The sequence below is a fragment of the Nerophis lumbriciformis genome, linkage group LG17 (assembly GCF_033978685.3).
Source record: "Nerophis lumbriciformis linkage group LG17, RoL_Nlum_v2.1, whole genome shotgun sequence".
NCBI lineage: Eukaryota > Metazoa > Chordata > Actinopteri > Syngnathiformes > Syngnathidae > Nerophis > Nerophis lumbriciformis.
In genome coordinates this window covers 292,501-315,660 of record NC_084564.2, presented here as the reverse complement: position 1 = coordinate 315,660, position 23,160 = coordinate 292,501, and the positions used below count along the sequence as shown (strand labels likewise).

The following is a 23,160-nucleotide window of genomic DNA, read 5'->3' as shown; positions in this document are numbered from 1 at the left end:
TACGCAGCTGCCGCCATGTTGGATATTTAGTCATCATTTTAACAGCTGACAGCTAAATGACGCTGCAGGCCGCAAGGCATGCTGGGTGTTGTAGTTCTAGCGCAGCTGCCGCCACGTTGGATATTTTAGTCATTTTTGAACGATTTAACTCATTGAATTAATCACAAAAAATATCGCATTTATCAAGTATAGTTGCAGCTTAATCACGCATTTATTTAAAACTATTTGTTTTACAGTCATCTTGAGCTCATTTACGTTATTGACGAATAGTGACCAGAAAGGAGGCGTGGTTTGTTATAAGTCCATGCAGTGATCAAGTCGGTGCTTACATACAACATTTACATTCCAAATAAACATTGACAGGATTTTAGATCATACTTTTTTAAAAGATTTTGAGAAAATTATATATATATATATATATATATATATATATATATATATATATATATATATATATACACACACACACACACACACACATTTATATATACACATATAGGTGTGTATATATATATATATGTGTGTATATATATATATATATATATACACACATGTATATACACATATGTACATACACACATTTATATATACATGTGTATGTATATATATATGTGTGTGTATATATGTATATATACACATATGTGTGTGTGTATGTATATATATATATGTGTGTGTATATGTATGTATATATACATATATATATATATATATATGTGTGTATATGTATGTATATATACATATATATATATACATACATATAAATATATATATCATATATATGTGTGTATATATACACACACATATATACATACACACACATACACGCACACATACATACATCTATGTATACATATATACACATACATATACGTATATGTATATATATATATATACACACATATATATATGCATACATTTTACATATATACAAACATTTTATATATATATATACACAGGTATATATACACACACAAACATACATATATATATATATATATACACATATATATGTATATATATATATATATACATATATATATATGCCCTGCAATGAGGTGGCGACTTGTCCAGGGTGTACCCCGCCTTCCGCCCGATTGTAGCTGAGATAGGCTCCAGCGCCCCCTGCGACCCCAAAGGGAATAAGCGGTAGAAAATGGATGGATGGATGGATGGATATATATATATATATATATATATATATATATATATATATATATATATATATATATATATATATATATACTGTATATACACATTTATACATTTATAATAAAGTTGCAGTAGCCTACCTAGTGTGTACACTTGATATAATTCAGAACAATGAACCAGAAAAGTACACTCAAATAAAAATACAAAACAAATTAAAACAATTAAAAATAAAATGTTTTTAAAAAATGAACCCAAATGCTGCTAAACTTCCTTTAACTCAGAATCATTTTTTAGTCAAGTCCCATCGTATCTGCGTCTGCAAAAAAAAACCCAAACAAAAAAAACAAAAACGAATGGCTCACAACTACGACCTTTTAAAGAACCGTTCAAAAGGCTTTTTTCCCACACTTCAATGAAGAGGAAAGACTTTTAGTAGTATTATTTAATATTATACACTTTTGTACACAAAATGTAAGGAATGAAAGCAACACTCTTGTAGTGTTTTCCTATCGCGTTAGCCGGAAACAAGCAACTGCTGCCACTTTGAAGTAAGAAAGCAAAACAAAAACATCTGCCATTTTTAAAAATCTAAATATAAAAGCAAAAAAAAAGTGCTAAGAGTAGGAGAAACATGTTACAGTAAAACAAAGTGTGCAGTAAACGGCATTGTGCAATACAGTACGTTATGATCAATATATCATCACTACATGGCAAAACATGCAATGCAGAGGTTTTTCACAATAAAAGCATATGAAAGAACTTAACGAGGTGAATACTCATGTCGGTAAATGAAAACAGCTTCTCGTAAAAATATTAGTTGACTTTTAGGAGTGCGATGATGCAGTTGCTTCAACACAAGAAGACACCATAGCAGCAAGGAGGAGTCCAAGGTTTCACAGTTTGAAGAAGGACAAACAATTAATAGTGATGTGCGATACCACTTTCCCATGCCCAGTCTCATTCAGGCTGGTATCGGCGATATCCCGCCGATACCGTTACTTGGTGAAAATATACTGAAAATGTCAAAAGTTGTGTTTTCAAATAACTTTTTAATCGAAAAATACAAATAAAAAACACAGTAAAAATGTAAGAAAAAAGAGGCAAAAAATCGGAATGTAATGAAAAAAAAATTAAAATTTTAAACTAATAATAATAATAATAATATACTTGGTCACCTTTAACACGTTTTGTCTTTTAATTTATGTTTTATTTATTTTTTATAAAAACGTTTTAGTGGAAAATGTTTAGACACCCGTGGTCTAAAATATTAGCTCTCAAAATAACAATAACATATACTTAAAGATGAACAAAAATCAGCTAGTTAATTAAAAAAACAAAAAAACAACTTATGAATTAATTTAAAAAAAACAATAATAAATGTTCAAGTTAAACATTTTTTTAAATGTGGTATGTAATGAGAAAAAGACGACATTTTTAAACTAATAACAATATACTTAGTCACCTTTAACAAGTTTGTTTTTAAATATATACTGTTGTTTTTAAAACACAAAATAAATTAAGAAAAATACTTCAAGATGAACAAAAATCAGTTAATAAAAAATAAAAAAAAACGTATGAATTAATAAAAATATATATATATTGTTCAACGGTTAAAAAGAAGGTAAAACATTTTGATATGTAATGAGAAAAATGTTCTAATAATATTAAAAATATACTTAGTCACCTTTTACACGTTTTGTCTTCAAATATATAATGTTGGTTTTTTTTTAAATAAAAACTTTTTAGTGTTGGTGGAAAAAGTTTAAACACCCCTAGTCTAAAATATTAGCTCTCTAAATAACATTAAAGTATACATAAAGATAAACCAAAATCAGTTAGTTAAAAAAAACAACTTATTAATGAAAAAAATTAAATAATAAATATTGTTCAACAGTTAAAAAAAAGGTTAAAAAAATTGGTATGAGACAAATGTTCTAATAAGTAGCATTAAAATCACTAATACTCAGCTGATAATATCTGTCTTTAGCATTTTTCCTAAAAAAAAAAAGATATCAACATGGCCCCCTCAGAATGGGCCCTTAGAAGTAATTGGAGAATGATATCAGCGCACAAAGATGCAGTATCGCACATCACTAGTGCAAAGAAAACATTCCTGGGTCACTCACACTGCTGGTGACGTGGGCGTGACCGTGTTGCCATGACGACAGGCCCTGCGTGGATTCCCAGAGGGGAAGGTGGCCTGGAAGAAGGCATGAGGGAACCATGGAAAGGACGGTGAGGGGCCCCCCTCCAGTCGGGGCCCTACACCAGGCTGCAGCAGCTCAGGTAGCTGATGGTCTTGCCCTCGCCGGGCATGGGGGCAGTGTCCGTGTTGTCCAGCTTGTTGCGCTTGGCCTCGCGGATCAGCTGGCAGGCCAGGTCCAGGAAGAGCTTCTCCACGTTGTCCGACTCCTTGGCCGACGTCTCCAGGTAGACCATGCCCTGGGCCTCGGCAAAGTCCTGGGCCCGGTGCTGCTGGACCTCCCTCTTCTCCGCCAGGTCGATCTTGTTGCCTGGGGGAGGTCACAGGCCGCGTCAGCACCTTTCTGCCCAGCTGGCATGGCTCAAAAACAATGACTGCTGTGGCTGTAGGCAACCTCCTGATGTCATTTTTTTACAAACAATTCAATCAATCAATCAATGACAAAAAGGGTCACGTGTGTTACTGATGCCTGCCGACTCAGCAGTTTTCTCACGAGCGCCGATCCAAACAACCTTTCACACTCGCGCCGCAAAAAGAACAACACAGAAAGTCAACACACTTTGTGGATATTATAACAAACGTCCAAACACTGCACATCATTCAAAATGACACCCATGTTTTTCCCATCATGCAAAAACTGGCATGGCTCGAAAATAATCTTATTTTGATTTTACAAACCCCGTTTCCATATGAGTTGGGAAATTGTGTTAGATGTAAATATAAACGGAATACAATGATTTGCAAATCCTTTTCAAGCCATATTCAGTTGAATATGCTACAAAGACAACATATTTGATGTTCAAACTCATAAACATTTTTTTTTTTGCAAATAATCATTAACTTTAGAATTTGATGGCAGCAACACGTGACAAAGAAGTTGGGAAAGGTGGCAATAAATACTGATAAAGTTGAGGAATGCTCATCAAAGACTTATTTGGAACATCCCACAGGTGAACAGGCTAATTGGGAACAGGTGGGTGCCATGATTGGGTATAAAAACAGCTTCCCAAAAAATGCTCCAATCACTCCACGTAAGCGGCATGGCCGGAAACCAACATTGAATGACCGTGACCTTCCATCCCTCAGACGGCACTGTATCAAAAACTGACATCAATCTCTAAAGGATATCACCACATGGGCTCAGGAACAGTTCAGAAAACCACTGTCACTAAATACAGTTGGTCGCTACATCTGTAAGTGCAAGTTAAAGCTCTACTATACAAAGCGAAAGTCATTTATCAACAACACCCAGAAACGCCGCCGGCTTCTCTGGGCCCGAGATCATCTAAGATGGACTCATGCAAAGTGGAAAAGTGTTCTGTGGTCTGACGAGTCCACATTTCAAATAGTTTTTGGAAATATTCGACATTGTGTCATCCGGACCAAAGGGGAAGCGAACCATCCAGACTGTTATCGACGCAAAGTGTAAAAGGCAGCATGTGTGATGGTATGGGGGTGCATTAGTGCCCAAGACATGGGTAACTTACACATCTGTGAAAGCACCATTAATGCTGAAAGGTACATACAGGTTTTGGAACAACATATGCTGCCATCTAAGCGCCGTCTTTTTCATGGACGCCCCTGCTTATTTCAGCAAGACAATGGCAAGCCACATTCAGCATGTGTTACAACAGTGTGGCTTCGTAAAAAAAGAGTGCGGGTACCTTCCTGGCCCGCCTGCAGTCCAGACCTGTCTCCCATCGAAAATGTGTGGCGCATTATGAAGCGTAAAATACGACAGCGGAGACCCCGGACTGTTGAACGACTGAAGCTCTACATAAAACTTTCAAAGCTTCAACAATTAGTTTCCTCAGTTCCCAATCGTTTATTGAGTGTTGTTAAAAGAAAAGGTGATGTAACACAGTGGTGAACATGCCCTTTCCCAACTACTTTGTCACGTGTTGCAGCCATGAAATTCTAAGTTAATGATTATTTGCAAAAAAAAAAATAAAGTTTATGAGTTTGAACATCAAATATGTTGTCTTTGTAGTGCATTCAATTGAATATGGGTTGAAAATGATTTGCAAATCATTGTATTCCGTTTATATTTACATCTAACACAATTTCCCAACTCATATGGAAACGGGGATTGTAAAATGGACAGATGAATTTGCTGTCACTGATGACGAGGTTGTTGTTTTCCTTCCTTAGTCAAATGAAATAAGACACAGTTGAATGCCTTCAGAATATTGGAGCAAGTTGATCTTTTAAAAATGATTAATAAGGGAAGGACCAGAGTTGATCTTATAAAAATGATTAATAAGGGAAGGACCAGTGTATTTGTTTGAGTCTTCAAAATAATTTGGTGATTTGCTTCGTTATACCCAGAAAGAAAACACGTGAATCGCTGTTTGTCAAGTGTTTGATTTCATAAAGTCTATAGCACCAGTTTAACGGAACTATGTTATCCTCATTTTAGGAATTGGACAGAGTTTGCGGCTCTAGGTGGGCTATATTTTAGGGGAAATGGACTCCAATGGCGCTTTGTATGCTGAAAGTTGCTGACCCCTGGTCTAAATGGTCATTGTGTCATATGATCGCCACCCCTCCCAAACTGTGCAAACTCCCCCCTCCCATCCAGTATTCAGCAATGCCCCCTCCCTCTCTCACTAATGTTTGCCATGTGTGACTAATACATCTAGTAAAAGACAGTTTTGTTTGACTACTTGATTATAAAATTCCCAAGACAGTAATGTCAACACTTACCGACTAATATAGTCACCACCTGGTTGTTGGCGTACTGCTCGATCTCCCGCAGCCACTCGGGAAGGCACCTGAAGGAGTCCTCGCAGGTAATGTCGTAGGTGAGAATGAGGGCGTTGGCACTGCGGTAATAGCTCTGTGTGATGGAGCGGAACCTCTCCTGTCCCGCCGTGTCCCAGATCTGCAGCTGCAACAGCCATGGAAGCGCTTCAAACACTCAGGCGGACGGGCGCTCGCTAACATCAACGCACCTTGACCTTCTGCCCTCGGATTTCCACCGTCTTAATCATGAAGTCCACGCCGATGGTGGCTCCTTGACCGGGCGGGAAAAGGCCCTGCGGGGAGCAGAAGGACGTTGAAGGAGTGCGTGGAGTGAGGTGGACGTGGACGTGGAGACTGACCTGAGTGAAGCGGCGTACGAGACATGTCTTCCCAACTCCGGCGTTCCCGATCAGAACGATTTTGAACAAGTAGTCATAATCCTCCATACTCATCCTCAACTGTAAAAATATGACTTCAGTCTTTCAGGTGGCCATCTTCACCCTGACAGCAGCATTCACACACACATGGTCCTCATTTTTGCACCTCACATTTCAAATGTCATTTGACTATTTTGTTGACATTGTTTGAGTGTTTTCCATGCTAGTGTGGACATTTCCTTCCTGCCTTGATAGCTGAGGGATTATAGTCAGAGAAATGTTACATTTGAAGAAAACATATTTTTCTCCTCTTTATTTGCCATAGTTCCTAAAAACATCGACAAGTACATTATTTTATTCTGTAGGGATTGTGTGTGAATGCTTGAATGTTCAAGGTGAGTGTAGTGAGTGGATGTTAGAACGGTTCAAATGGGTTAAGAAATGTGGGATATGACCATGTTTGTATATTTCCCGTTCATTTCAAAGGGGGGAGGAAATTCCTGGTAATTACAGGTAATCAGGGAATTTTCTGAAAAGGGAAACCTGGTGGCTTGAATGTCCAGGGTGAGTGGTTCTTAACCTTGTTGGAGGTAGCGAACCCCACCAGTTTCAAATGCGCATTCACAGAACCCTTCTTCAGTGAAAAATAAAATGTTTTTGTTTTTTCAAATTCAAGACAAAGTTATATGTTTTTTTTACTGGTGCACAAAATGAAGCGTGCATGAGCATCACCTTGTTCAAAGAACAAAACCAACACAGTGCATGAACTCACAACAAATGACACACCTGCAAATCAGATGGAAATTAGAGGGAACATTGTTTGGGGGTATCCATAATATGCCGATAGGGAGAAGTTTTTATTTTCACGATGAGTCGGGTGTGTCTTGACCTCCGCGGCAGAGGCTCCGCCGAACCCCTGAGGCCGACTCACCGAACCCCTAGGGTTCCATCAAACCCAGGTTAAGAACCACTGGTCCTGGGTGAGTGGAGTGTGTGGATGTTGGAACAGTTCAAATTGAATGAGAAATGTGGGATATGCAGATGATCGTATATTTCCCATTCATTGTCAATGGGGAGAAAATTCACGGAAATCCCAGGAATTTTGAGAAAGGAACAATTTTGCGATCGATATATGTGAAGAACAGTGTGTGTTGATGGTTGAAAGGTCAGAATTGGGTAAAAAAAATGGTGAAACATTTTGGGCATGGTGGAACTATCAATACGTTTATTCATTTGAATGGGAATTTCCTGGAAATTTGGGGAAAAACGTGAAAGTTTGAAAATGTACTTAATACCCCTATTGTCCTAAATGATATGAATGGGTTGGTGTTGGAATTTTTCCAAACGGTTGAAATAATATAGACGTTCAACAGTTTTAATTTTATTTGGTAATTCGGAATTCTTGGAATTTCGGGAAAACCGGAAATATTTATGAAAAAAAACGAAAAACTTTTGTTGTCCCAATTAAGAGGAATGTTTTGAAGGTAGAATGTTCAAAAACGGTTGAAAAATGTGGACTGTGAAAACTTTCCAGGAAGAGGTGAAAATTTTGCTTTGGAAAACCGGGAATTCTGGGTAATCCTGGATATTTGGGGGAGCTGACAATTCCCGGTCGATTCCGATCGGATGCAAACTGTGGGCTGTGGAGCGCGCCAAACTTTTGCGTCAGAATAATAATAAATAGATGATTGTTAGGTATAGAATCTTATTATGGGGAATGTTTGGACATTCACACAATAACAATAACAATAATAAAACAATAATAAAAATAATATAAATTATAATAATAATAAATAGATGATTTGTAGGTGTAGAATCTTATTGTGTGAATGTTTGGACCTTCAAACAATAATCATAACAATAATAATAATAATAATAATAATTATATTAATAAATAGATGATTTGTAGGTGTAGAATCCTATAGTGTGAATGTTTGGACCTTCAAACAATAATCATAACAATAATAATAATAATAATAATAATTATATTAATAAATAGATGATTTGTAGGTGTAGAATCCTATAGTGTGAATGTTTGGACCTTCAAACAATAATAATAATAATAACAACAATATTAATTATTATTATTATTATTATAATTATTATATTGATAGATGTATGGTTTTTAAGTGTAGAATCTTATTGTGTGAATGTTTGGACATTCACACGATAATAATAATAATAATAATAATAATAATAATAATAAAATAATATAAATCATAACTTTAATAATAAATAGATGATTTGTAGATGTAGAATCTTATTGTGTGAATGTTTGGACCTTCAAACAATAATAACAACAATAACAATAATAATAATAATAATATTAATAAATAGATGATTTGTAGGTGTAGAATCTTATTGTGTGAATGTTTGGACCTTCAAACAATAATAATAATAACAATATTAATCATTATTACTATTATAATTATTATATTGATACATTTATGGTTTTTAAGTGTAGAATCTTATTGTGTGAATGTTTGGACATTCACACGATAATAATAATAATAATAATAATAATAATAATAATAATAATAATAATAATAATAATATACATCATAATAATAATAAATAGATTATTTGTAGGTGTAGAATCTTATTGTGTGAATGTTTGGACCTTCAAACAATAATACTAACAATAATAATAATAATAATAATTATATTAATAAATAGATGATTTGTAGGTGTAGAATCTTATTGTGTGAATGTTTGGACCTTCAAACAATAATAATAATAACAACAATATTAATTATTATTAATATTATAATTATTATATTGATAAATGTATGGTTTTTAAGTGTAGAATCATATATTGTGAATGTTTGGACATTCACCCAATTATCAATATGATCAATATCAAACACTGATATCGTGATACAGTTTAATACCGTATCGCCCAGCCCTACGTGAACATGATTTTACACACATTCGGACTGCTGGGGATAAAAACCAAGCTTGCATCTTTGAAAAGAGACAAAAGCCAAATGTGTTTACATTTACTTTGAGTATGATTTTTTGTAAACAAAAACAAAATCCCAGAATACTGAGAGCTTGAATAAATATGTGAAGAGTAAGCAGTTGTGAAGGCTCCATGTTGTACCTAATAATGTGGCCTGGAAGTAAGTGTATCATTATGTGTATTAATATTACAATTATTATGCACATCCAGTCTTATAAAACATGTTAGCTCGTGTAATAAGTGTCATTGTGTCAAAGGTTTTGTTATTTCTAAAAGTCCTCACTTTGGCTTCTTTTTATTTGACTTAGACAAAGTTGAATGATCCACAAGGGAAATTGTTCAACACAGTAGCTCAGTTACAAAGATGGAAAGTGTAAGGATGGAAAGGACAATGCAGGTATAAATAGACTAATATAGCGATATAAAATCTAACATATATACGAATATATACATAATATGTGTACAGAGTAATATATATACAGATATATTATATTATGTCTATAACATATATACAATATATACAACACATATACAATATTACAGTATATGTGACAGCAGCAGCATAAAATAGAGAGTAGATCCAGCAGGAAATAGACATTATAAACATTATAAACAAAGAGAAGTAGCTAACATGTAATAGGCAGATGTCATCTATTGCTGCAATGTTTAAAAAACCATATTTAATGATACGAATTACGTTGACATTTTATTGCTGAATGTTTAAAAAAAAACATCTTTATTGATACGCATTACGTTGACATTTTATTGCTCAATGTTTTAAAACATATTTATTGATACGAATTATGTTGACATTTTATTGCTCTAAGTTAAAAAAAAACATCTTTATTGATAAAAATGACGTTCACATTGCTTTGCTGCATGGTTTTTTTTTTAAAGTCTTTATTGATACGAATTACGTTGATATTTTATTGCTCGAGGTTTAAAAAAACATCTTTATTGATAAAAATGACGTTGACATTGTATTGCTGCATGTTTAAAAAACAATATGAATTAGTTTGATATTTTATAGTTGAATGTTTAAAAAAAAACAAGACTTGCGTTAGCATCCTCGCGAGGAGAAGCTAGCATGCTAGCATGAAGCAGCTAACCTCAGTCGGGCCATTTTGAGTCTTTCTTTGTGTCTCGGAGGACAAACAGCAGACCAAAGATGGACGAACCTAAGCATGGACTTACCGCGCTGGTAGAAAGCCGGGCTGTCCCCGGGTTGTGACGGCTACTTGGCCTGCATGGAACCTGGACGCTCCTCTTGATGATGATGATGATGATGATCAATTCTTCTTCTTCTTCTTCTTCTTCTTCTTCAGCAGCCTGATGGAGGCAGACTGGGTGACGTCATCGCAGAACGCTGCAAGTCATTCAAACATTTTATTTTACTTTCATTTGTGGTTTGGAAAGACATTCCACGCTCTGCTTTTTTTCCTGCAACAAATGCACATTTTTAATATCCTTTCAGGGCCTAAAACACTAATAATCAATATCATCAATAAAACATCATTAATAATCAATATCATTAAAAAACAACAACATCATCAATGAAAAATTCATTAACAACAATTAATATCAATAAAACTTCATTAATATTGATACATATCATATTAACAATCAACATAATCAACAAAAACATTCATAATCATTAACATTAAGTTAATATCATCAATAAGTAATCATTAATAATCAATATGACATAATATTTGTGTAGCAAGAATCATAAATGACATAATATTAGTGTAGTAAGAATCATATAAGACTTAATATTAGTGTAGTAAGAATCATAAATGTCTGTGATCATGTTTTGTTTAAGTTATGTTCTGTTTGGGTTTTGGACACTTAGTTCCTGCTTTTTCACTCCCTTGTTTTGTCACCATAGCAACCATTAGTTTCACCTGTTTCACCTTTTGAGTCATGCACCTGTTTTCACTAATCATGTCACTAATATTTAAGCCAATAGTTGTCAGGAAGTCCGCCTGGCGACATGAACTCTGTTTACCTCTGTCCTTTTCATGCCCTGCTTACTCCATCCTTTATGCTTCTTGCCATGCCACGTAACTTTCTGTTCTGCTCGTCACACTAAGTGTTTATTTGTTTCACGTCCATAGTTTTTGTCCAAGTGCTACTTTTGTTTTCTTAGCCAAGTTTGTACTTCCGACTTGTGCGCGCCTTTTGTTTCTTTTGTTAGTGTAAAAATAAAAGATGTATTTACCTTCAAGCCAAGTCCAGTCTAGTTGTTTTGCATGCTGGGAAAGCAATCTGCGCAGTAATTTGCGCCGCCATAGTCCACGTATTGACACATAATAATGTGCCAAGAACCATATTACATAATATTAGTGTAGCAAGAATCATATATGACATAATATTAGTGTAGCAAGAATCATATTACATAATATTAGTGTAGCAAGAATCATAAATGACATAATATTAGTGTAGCAAGAATCATATATGACATAATATTAGTGTAGCAAGAATCATCCATCCATCCATTTTCTACCGCTTATTCCCTTTTGGGGTCGCGGGGTACGCTGGAGCCTATCTCAGCTACAATCGGGCGGAAGGCGGGGTACACCCTGGACAAGTCGCCACCTCATCGCAGGGCCACATATTACATAAAATTAGTGTAGCAAGAATCATATATGACATAATAGTGTAGCAAGAATTATGACATATTAGTGTAACAAGAATCATGTATGACATAATATTAGTGTAGCAAGAGTCATATGACATAATAGTGTAGCAAGAATCACATCTATTAGTGATATTAAAGTAAATTACAGTCAAAAGTATACATACAGTAATGTTAATATTTGCTTACATGTCCCTTGGCAAGTTTACCTGCAATAAGGCGCTTTTGGTAGCCATCCACAAGCTTCTGCTTGACCACTTGACCACTAAATTGCTGCAGTTCAGCTAAATGTGTTGCTTTTCTGACATAGACTTGTTTCTTCAGCATTGTCCACAACTTTAAGTCAGGACTTTATGAAAGGCCATTCTAAAACCTTTATTCTAGCCTGATTTAGCCATTCCTTTACCACTTTTGAGGTGTGTTTGGGGTCATTGTCCTGTTGGAACACCCAACTGCGCTCAAGACCCAACCTCCGGGCTGATGATTTTAGCTTGTCCTGAACAATTTGGAGCTAATCCTCCTTCTAAGACCTTCTGGAGGAAAGTTCTGTGGTCAGATGAAACAAAAATTTAGCTGTTTGGCCACAATACCCAGCAATATGTTTGGAGGAGAAAAGGTGGGGCCTTTAATCCCAGGAGCACCATGCCTACCGTCAAGCATGGTGGTGGTAGTATTATGCTCTGGGCCTGTTTTGCCGCCAATGGAACTGCTGCTTTAAATGGGACAATGAAAAAGGAGGATTAGCTCCAAATTGTTCAGGACAAGCTAAAATCATCAGCCCGGAGGTTGGGTCTTGGGCACAGTTGGGTGTTCCAACAGAACAATGACCCCAAACACACCTCAAAAGTGGTAAAGGAATGGCTAAATCAGGCTAGAATGAAGGTTTTAGAATGGCCTTCCCAAAGTCCTGACTTAAAGGTGTGGACAATGCTGAAGAAACAAGTCCATGTCAGAAAAGCAACACATTTAGCTGAACTGCAGCAATTTAGTGGTCAAGTGGTCAAGCAGAAGCTTGTGGATGGCTACCAAAAGCGCCTTATTGCAGGTCAACTTGCCAAGGGACATGTAAGCAAATATTAACATTGCTGTATGTATACTTTTGACCCGCACATTTTCAGTAGAGCCATAATAAATTCATCAAAGAAGCAAACTTCATGAATGTTTTTTGTGACCAACAAGTATGTGCTCCAATCACTACATCACACAAAAATATAAGAGTTGTAGAAATTATTGGAAATTCAGGACAGCCATGACATGATGTTCTTTACAAGTCTATGTACACTTTTGACCATGACTACATATCTATATATATATATATTAGGGCTGTGGATCTTTGGGTGTCCCACGATTCGATTCAATTCAATATCGATTCTTGGGGTCATGATTCGATTATAAATCGATTTTTTTCGATTCAACGCGATTTTCGATTCAAAAATTATATTTTCCCAATTCAAAAGGATTGTCTATTCATTGAATACATAGGATTTCAGCAGGATCTACCCCAGTCTGCTGACATGCAAGCAGAGTAAAAAGCTTTTATAATTGTAAAGGACAATGTTTTATCAACTGATGGCAATAATGTACATTTGTTTGAACTATTAAATGAAGCAAAAATATGACTTATTTTATCTTTGTGAAAATATTGGACACAGTGTGTTGTCAAGCTTATGAGATGTGATGCAAGTGTAAGCCACTGTGACACTATTGTTCTTTTTTATAAATGTCTAATGATAATGTCAATGAGGGATTTTTAATCACTGCTATGTTGAAACTGTAACTAATATTGATACTGTTGTTGATAATATTCATTTTTGTTTCACTACTTTTGGTTTGTTGTGTGTGGTGTTTGTGTCTCCTCTCAATTGCTCTGTTTATTGCACTTCTGAGTGTTGCTGGCTCGGCTTTGCTTTTGGAAGTGGATTGCATTGTTATGGTATTGCTGTGTATTGTTTTGTTGGATTGATTCATTAAAAAATTTAAAAAAAAATGAAAAATTAATTTAAAAATGAAAAAATAAATAAATGTTAAAAAAAAAACGTTTAAAAAAAATGAGAATCAATACTGAATTGGACAACGTGAGAATCGCGATTCGAATTCGAATCGATTTTTTCCCACACCCCCTATGTATATATATATATATATATTACATCAAGCAAAAAACTTAAACAGTGTCAATTTCATTCAGGCGGAACCAACTAACTCCCGACTTGTTCCTAACCGGACGTACATTCCGGTTGCGCGCTTGACTTCCTGCGGTCTGGCAGTGGCTAGGAGGTGACATTGAGGCCTCACACACTTCTAGTAGACACACACACACTTTCACGGCATGAGGAAAGTTCCAGACGAGGGCAAGGTGCTCCCTCCCCCGGGAATCGTCAACATGCCCTCGGTGTGGCTGGCGGGCTGCGGCTGGTTCTCCGCCATGCTCCACAATGCTATCTCGCACAGGCCGCCGCTCAAGTCAGGTTAGCATGTTGCTAACTAGCCAGCTTCCTGTCACCTCTCACTTTCATCTGCATTCTTTACCAACTATCTATCTTATGTTATGTTGCTAACTAGCCAACTTCCTGTCACCTCTCACTTTCATCTGCATTCTTTACCAACTATCTATCTTATGTTATGTTGCTAACTAGCCAACTTCCTGTCACCTCTCACTTTCATCTGCATTCTTTACCAACTATCTTATGTTATGTTGCTAACTAGCCAGCTTCCTGTCACCTCTCACTTTCATCTGCATTCTTTACCAACTATCTTATCTTATGTTGCTAACTAGCCAGCTTCCTGGCACCTCTCACTTTCATCTGCATACTTTACCAACTATCTTATGTTTATATGTTTATATGTTTAGCTCTGAGAGCATTCAAGTAGGTAGCAGTGTTGGCGCTAGGAATCTTACAAATGGGGTCCCAGGGTTTGATTGATTGATTGATTGATTGATTGATTGAGACTTGTATTAGTAGATTGCACAGTACAGTACATATTCCCTACAATTGACCACTAAATGGTAACACCCCAATAAGTTGTTACACTTGTTTAAGTCCACATTAATCAATTCATGGTATCAAGTCATAAAAATGAAGTCCTACAGTAAATTTTTGGGGTCTAACTTTTTTGTAAGCGTTTTGAAAACAAAGGATAAATGTATGCATTATTCTGTTACATCTCACATTCTATATTGTGTTTCGGAAGAAAAGTTATCATATAAATAACAAAAGAAAACAAATAATATTGAAAGTGCACTGGAAAGTGCGTTACTTTGAAGTCGACCAATAATAAATAATAATTTGACCCAGCAGAAATACCGTATTTTGTGGGTGGTCTTATTTATGTGCCTCCACTTCAACAGCGCCTTTTCCCCCATCGTCTTTGTTGTAGCGTGCAAGGACGGGAGTGGAAGAAGTGTCAAAAGATGTTTTAATGACATTCACACTTTACTTCAATCAATGACGGAGCAGCATCTCCAACACAGGAAATGTGTCCTGTGAAAAAACTAAATAACTAAAGTTTCTTGGGTGAATAATGTAAAGTCACTACACCGGTATGTTTTAGTGCTCTCATGGCGAGTTTACTGACAGATATAAGTAAGAACTTTATATTAGAAATGGCACTAAAACATTTTGATAGATTTTTGAGCGCCATGTGTAATGTTCTATATTTTCAATGGAACATTTAAAATGTTGATGTTTTTTTACTTGAGACTTATCTCTTATGTTTGACTGCCATCTACTGGTCACACTTATAATTACACCCTGTACCAAATAAAATAGTGTAGCGTCCTGGAAGAGTTGGTACTGCAGGGAATTCTGGGTATTTGTTCTGTTGTGTTGCAGTGCAAATATTCTCCCGAAATGTGTTTGTCATTGTTGTTTAGTATGGGTTCACAATATAGCACATGTTTATGACAGTGTTGGTGTTGTTTATATGGCCACCCTTAGTGTGACATGTATGGCTGTTGAGTAAGTATGCCCTTCATTCTTTTGTACATTGGCTGTGCTATTTCAAAGTGATCTTATCATCTGCAATATAAGTCCAATTCTAGCCCTTCCAACGCTTCTTAAAGCACTGAGGTGGGTAAAGTCACTCTTATATATGCTATACAAAACACCCGCCAGAAAAAAATAACTGCGTCCTCACGCGTAGACGACCGTAGATGCACATCCTTTCTGATTTCCATGCATAAAAAGACACAAAAAATGCGTTAAGGCCAACACTGAACTTGTCTATAAACACGCATAGAGAGTTTACCACACAGCTCTTTTAATAATCACATCCAATAATACTCGTCTATCTGAACTTTGGTTTAAAAAGGTTGCTGTGTGGAAAATTGTAAAGTGACACTGGTCAATTCTGCTCTCATTAAAAAAAGGATTTAGGAGCAAATGATGAGACTGCTTCTTTCTCCAGGGGTCCATCGGCAGGTCCTGCTGGCGACAATTGGCTGGTACTTGGGCTACCGCATGAAAAGATATGAAAACTACGTCAATGCCAGACTGGACCGAGACATGAAGGAGTACATCAAACTCTACCCCGATGACTTCAGGCCCAAGGGTGAGTTTTTACCAGGGCTGAAAACTGTATCACGATACCTGTTCTTTATCGCTTCAAATCAATGATATTTTTACCACCTGTGGAAATGAGGGAAAATGTAACCTTCGTCTGTTCACAATGCCCTCAGCTTTCAACAGGCTTGACCTGCAAATTATTGTTGATTAACGATATTATTGCCATTATTTTTATGGGACCACTGATACTGATGTAATAATAATATACAATAATACCACATTTATATCCTTTCAGATGCAATAAACATGTATTTGTCGTCTGTTTTAACATTGTACTTGGAGTGTAAACATAAAACTCCAGGTTAATTAAATAAACAAATATTAATAAAAATCACAAGTATAAACATTTGTCATTTGGGGCAGATTCCCAGTGAGGAACTGCTGGTATCATCCATCCATTTTCTACCGCTTGTCCCTTTCCGGGTCGCTGGAGCCTATCTCAGCTGCCTTCGGGCGGAAGTCGGGGTACACCCTGGACAAGTGGCCACCTCACCACAGGGCCAACACAGACAGACAGACAACATTCACACATTTAGTGTTGCCAATCAGGTTTATCATATCAGTATTAAATGTCAGCAGGAATAATAATATGCAGCAGGCCCATAATTACACATGTCCCCATAGTTCCAATTGGGCATAAAAAGGTTGCACCTGTGAGTCCTCAGTGTGGGAGAAAATTCTCCCATGTGTCACAAGGTTCACACACACACTTCACAATTACATGAGGTGCATTCAGGGACCCTGGGATGTTACAATCCTCTCTCCTTGCAGCCCACCGGTTGAGAATCAGTATACAGGTAAAAGCCAGTAAATTAGAATATTTTGAAAAACTTGATTTATTTCAGTAATTGCATTCAAAAGGTGTAACTTGTACATTATATTTATTCATTGCACACAGACTGATGCATTCAAATGTTTATTTCATTTAATTTTGATGATTTGAAGTGGCAACAAATGAAAATCCAAAATTCCGTGTGTCACAAAATTAGAATATTACTTAAGGCTAATACAAAAAAGGGATTTTTAGAAATGTTGGCCAACTGAAAAGTATGAAAATGAAAAATATGAGCATGTACAATACTCAATACTTGGTTGGAGCTCCTTTTGCCTCAATTACTGCGTTAATGCGGCGTGGCATGGAGTCGATGAGTTTCTGGCACTGCTCAGGTGTCAAAACTTGCTGGTAGACGGCTGCGTTGACCCTGGATCTCAGGAAACAGAGTGGACCGACACCAGCAGATGACATGGCAACCCAAACCATCACTGATGGTGGAAACTTTACACTAGACTTCAGGCAACGTGGATCCTGTGCCTCTCCTGTCTTCCTCCAGACTCTGGGACCTCGATTTCCAAAGGAAATGCAAAATTTGCTTTCGTCATAAAACATGACTTTGGACCACTCAGCAGCAGTCCAGCTGGTGTCGGTCCACTCTGTTTCCTGAGATCCAGGGTCAACGCAGCCGTCTACCAGCAAGTTTTAGAGCACTTCATGCTTCCTGCTGCTGACCTGCTCTATGGAGATGGAGATTTCAAGTTCCAACAGGACTTGGCGCCTGCACACAGCGCAAAATCTACCCGTGCCTGGTTTACGGACCATGGTATTTCTGTTCTAAATTGGCCCGCCAACTCCCCTGACCTTAGCCCCATAGAAAATCTGTGGGGTATTGTGAAAAGGAAGATGCAGAATGCCAGACCCAAAAACGCAGAAGAGTTGAAGGCCACTATCAGAGCAACCTGGGCTCTCATAACACCTGAGCAGTGCCAGAAACTCATCGACTCCATGCCACGCCGCATTAACGCAGTAATTGAGGCAAAAGGAGCTCCAACCAAGTATTGAGTATTGTACATGCTCATATTTTTCATTTTCATACTTTTCAGTTGGCCAACATTTCTAAAAATCCCTTTTTTGTATTAGCCTTAAGTAATATTCTAATTTTGTGACACACGGAATTTTGGATTTTCATTTGTTGCCACTTCAAATCATCAAAATTAAATGAAATAAACATTTGAATGCATCAGTCTGTGTGCAATGAATAAATATAATGTACAAGTTACACCTTTTGAATGCAATTACTGAAATAAATCAAGTTTTTCAAAATATTCTAATTTACTGGCTTTTACCTGTATATGGACTGTTATGATCAATGATTTATTGTCTTCTCTCGCCAGAAACAAAGACCTATGCTGAGATCGTGGAGCCTTTCCATCCCATACGCTGACATCACTATTGTTCTTCTAAACGAACACATGACACTGCAACTATCTTCTCGTTCATTCATAACAAACTTAGTTCAACTAGGAGAAAAATGGCAAGTCAGCATTTCACCAAGGCAGATGTGAGTGGATTTCAAATGAAGAGTTGATGTCCAGGAAACAAGAAGTCCAAGTCCTTGTTTATATTTTATTTTATTTAACTATAAGTCTAATAAAAATGCTAAAAAAATAATACTTTTTGTCTGTCGCCTAAATATCTACACTCATCTTGAAATCTGTATTATTTTAATGTTTTATGCCTTTTTGTTAAAGAAAAGCCTGTTTTTATAATGGAAAATATAATGGTTAATATTTCCCTTCAAAGTGGAATATTTCATGTGAAGTAAATAGCTCAATAATTCATTACATTGATTTTATTTCATTATTATTTTTTTAATCAATGCCAGTGGGATTTTAAAAAAACAACAAAAAACTAACAGTCTGAGGCTGGAGTGGGCAATTAATTTTTACCGGGGGCCGCATGAGCAACCCGAGCACTGCTGGAGGGCCACACCCACAATATTTCAATTAAATTTTGCTCAAATTATTTTTGATATACCGTAAGATAAATAATAATATTTTCATTTAACCTAACTTATCTTTATACAAAAGCAGATGGCTTTTGATGGTTTTATTTGTAACACTTTCTTACACAACACTTCCTGATGTATAATACAATGCAAAAATGTCCATTTCTGTCACTTTATCCTGCATCCTCTTTGTTGTGAACACAGCACACCTGTAAGGTGATTGGCGAGGAAGGAGGAAGCGTTGCTGTTGTGGAAATGAGGAGTGAGGATAGACGTGCGTGTGGAAGGAAGGAGATAAGTTGAGCTGTGTTAGTATAGCTTGCTCAATAAAAGTTTAAAAAGAGCGTCAGACTTGGTGTGCACTTCTTCTCCACGCTACAATTGGTGTCAGAAGTGGGATGAAATGCCTCCCAGTTCGCCTTGCCATCAAACCTGGGAGTCTTCATTGAGGGCGGAATTCCCCCATGCCAAGCAGCATGCACTGCACCTGTAGTCTCTCTCTCTCTCTCTCTCGTCCGGGATTCAGACAGACATCTGCAGTTGCTGCCGGCACCTTAAGTCCCCTCTCAGTGTCCTTTCCCTCCCGTTCAATCTTGACAAAGTGGCCAGGAAACATGGTGTCACGTATCTCCCGATGACGTAGCAGGCTGAGCACACAAGCAGCACAGTATGCGCAAAGTTTGACTTCTGACACCAATTGTAGCGTGGAGAAGAAGTGCACACCAAGTCTGACGCTATTTTTAATCTTTTATTGAGCAAGCTATACTAACACAGCTCAACTTATCTCCTTCCTTCCAAACACACGTCTATCCTCACTCCTCATTTCCACAACTAAAGAACACAACTTTAACTTCAGCAGGTGGTTCCACTATATTCTTCAAACACAGCAACATGTGTAGCACACATTAAGCACACGGCTTTACCTTTCATTTCTGTGAAGAAATACTTGGCAGTCCATGTCTTGTTGAAAACATGCCATTCCTCATCAACTTTTCTCTTTTTAGCGTCTTACTTGTCGCTGTGCACCTTCACTCACAGGTTACACACGGACATACGCCCATTAATAACACTTTTCAAAACAAAAGCAGCACAGTTGTATTGCACACTCGACATAGATACTTTTTTTAAATTTATTTTGTAATTTATGATTGGCCTCTCGCGGGCCGGACAGGGACGTACAAAGGGCCAGATGTGGCCCGCGGGCCGCAGAATGCCCAGGTCTGGTCTGAGGGATGCAAAAGGGTCCCACTCATAAGTGTTAAAAATAAGTCATGCATTGCTTTACTTTTTAAACACTTACATCTCAAGATCAACTTTAAGTTAAGTTAAAGTTAAAGTACCAGTGATTGTCACACACACACTAGGTGTGGCGAAATTTGTCGTCTGCATTTGACCCATCCCCTTGTTCACCCCCTGGGAGGTGAGGGGAGCAGTGGGCAGCAGCGGTGCCGCGCCCGGGAATAATTTTTGGTGATGTAACCCCCAATTCCAAGCCTTGATGCTGAGTGCCCAGCAGGGAGGTAATGGCTCCCATTTTTATAGTATTTGGATGTATCAATTATAAGGTTTATGTTTTTGTTTGTTTTACGTCCTTTTTGTCAAAAATAACTATTTGGTGTGAAGTCATTGGGCCTTCATAAGGTCAATCATTCATAACATTGATTTTGATTCATTATTATTTTTTGAGAAATGACAGTTTTAAATTAAAAAAACAGCCTTCATGGCTGCTTTGTGTTATTATAGTCGACATTACAACTTTTTCTTTTTACATTTCACCTTTTTGCTCTTTTATTCCACTTTTTAATGTTTTTTTTGCCAATAGTATTTGATGTGACGGACGCAGTACCAGGACTGACCTGTGAGGGGCAGCCTTGTCGCGAGAGCATCCAAACATCCGGGGTATTAGGAAAAGATCAGCTGTTAGCTTACCTGCTAACTCCATTACGAAGGTGATTTCATCTGCCAACTCCTCTCCTCGTTGTTTTTTGTAGAGTCCAAGACTTGTACAACTGATCATGTATGAACATGTTTAGCACATTGTGGTCACTTTTCTGAAGTCGCCTTCAATTTCAACTTCCCGCTGTTAGTTTTCGCCGCCATTGTTGATGCTTCCGCCTTGCCTCAATTATCTCACTGCTGATTGGCTCTCTTTGCGTCACGTGATCAACGTCGCATTCGCGTTGCCTCGGACGTCCCGACATCAGTCGGTAATGTTCACGTTAGAATGAAGTAAGATATTCTTGGCTATGCGGCAATTCTGTGGAATGTGTCTAATGCAAGGTTGAATCAACACTCAGTATATTGAGCAAGTGTGACAATTTAAGGCAACACATTAGAGAAAGACGCTAAGCAGTGGACACTTCATTAGAAGATCAACATACAGTATATTGATATGGTCATCCCAAATACAGCAAACTACTTCTGCCATCTTGTGTCAAATCATCAGGCTATGAACACATGATGTCAATACTGAAGTGTAGCAACGCCATCCAGGAGACTTTGGAAGACCTGCCATCTTCAACGCGTCTTTTGGTCCCATAACATCTTGTGGCCGAAGAAGCTCCACAAGACCGCCAGCCAGAAAGTTTGGACGGCGTCTTGGTGACGTGTCCGTCCTGCGACAGAAGGTGTGTCACTTTGTGTCCAAGCTGTGCTTCTGCTGTCCCATGATGATGATCTCCAGCACGTGGGTGAGGTCCATCATCTTGGTGAGCATCTCCATGATGTCAGCGTGCTGCCTGGCGCCGCTGATGAACTCCTCCAAGGTCAACTCTCCTAGGACACACAGCAGGAGGCTTCAACTCTCCTAGGACACTTCAACTCTCCTAGGACACTTCAACTCTCCTAGGACACTTCAACTCTCCTAGGACACTTCAACTCTCCTAGGACACTTTAACTCTCCTAGGACACACAGCAGGAGGCTTCAACTCTCCTAGGACACTTTAACTCTCCTAGGACACTTTAACTCTCCTAGGACACTTTAACTCTCCTAGTACACTTTAACTCTCCTAGGACACTTTAACTCTCCTAGGACACTTTAACTCTCCTAGGACACACAGCAGGAGGCTTCAACTCTCCTAGGACACTTTAACTCTCCTAGGACACTTTAACTCTCCTAGGACACTTTAACTCTCCTAGGACACTTCAACTCTCCTAGGACACTTTAACTCTCCTAGGACACTTTAACTCTCCTAGGACACTTTAACTCTCCTAGGACACTTTAACTCTCCTAGGACACTTCAACTCTCCTAGGACACTTTAACTCTCCTAGGACACTTTAACTCTCCTAGGACACTTTAACTCTCCTAGGACACTTTAACTCTCCTAGGACACTTCAACTCTCCTAGGACACTTTAACTCTCCTAGGACACTTTAACTCTCCTAGGACACTTTAACTCTCCTAGGACACTTCAACTCTCCTAGGACACTTTAACTCTCCTAGGACACTTTAACTCTCCTAGGACACTTTAACTCTCCTAGGACACTTTAACTCTCCTAGGACACTTTAACTCTCCTAGGACACTTTAACTCTCCTAGGACACTTTAACTCTCCTAGGACACTTCAACTCTCCTAGGACACTTTAACTCTCCTAGGACACTTTAACTCTCCTAGGACACTTTAACTCTCCTAGGACACTTTAACTCTCCTAGGACACTTTAACTCTCCTAGGACACTTTAACTCTCCTAGGACACTTCAACTCTCCTAGGACACTTCAACTCTCCTAGGACACTTCAACTCT

At 37.6% G+C, this 23,160-nt stretch overlaps 3 protein-coding genes across 5 annotated transcripts in view; 1 reads left to right on the top strand and 2 right to left on the bottom strand.

Annotated features, from left to right (window-relative positions):
• Positions 1–2,814: 2,814 nt before the first annotated feature.
• Positions 2,815–10,785, bottom strand: rab30 (RAB30, member RAS oncogene family). 2 transcript variants are annotated; one of them, XM_061972166.2, is made up of 5 exons: positions 10,631–10,722; positions 6,457–6,598; positions 6,307–6,390; positions 6,059–6,242; positions 2,815–3,662 (listed from the first exon to the last, which is right to left on the bottom strand). In XM_061972166.2, the coding sequence occupies exons 2-5, from the start codon at positions 6,547–6,549 to the stop codon at positions 3,412–3,414; spliced, it is 612 nt and encodes a 203-aa protein (XP_061828150.1). In that variant the 5' UTR covers positions 6,550–6,598; positions 10,631–10,722; the 3' UTR covers positions 2,815–3,411. The 2 variants fall into 2 exon arrangements, with proteins under 2 accessions (XP_061828150.1, XP_061828149.1); XM_061972165.2 differs by having other exon boundaries at positions 2,816–3,662; positions 6,457–6,555; positions 10,631–10,785.
• Positions 10,786–14,275: 3,490 nt separating this feature from the next.
• Positions 14,276–18,979, top strand: ndufc2 (NADH:ubiquinone oxidoreductase subunit C2). The gene is made up of 3 exons (XM_061971963.2): positions 14,276–14,539; positions 16,479–16,622; positions 18,806–18,979. The coding sequence occupies exons 1-3, from the start codon at positions 14,401–14,403 to the stop codon at positions 18,853–18,855; spliced, it is 333 nt and encodes a 110-aa protein (XP_061827947.1). The 5' UTR covers positions 14,276–14,400; the 3' UTR covers positions 18,856–18,979.
• Positions 18,980–21,507: 2,528 nt separating this feature from the next.
• Positions 21,508–23,160, bottom strand: part of guca1c (guanylate cyclase activator 1C) — an 11,314-nt gene continuing 9,661 nt past the window's right edge. For both annotated transcript variants that reach the window (XM_061971962.2, XM_061971961.2), the window contains one exon: positions 21,508–22,194. In XM_061971962.2, the coding sequence (XP_061827946.1) occupies positions 22,052–22,194 (143 nt within the window). In that variant the 3' untranslated portion in view covers positions 21,508–22,051. The remainder of the gene's footprint in view (positions 22,195–23,160) is intronic.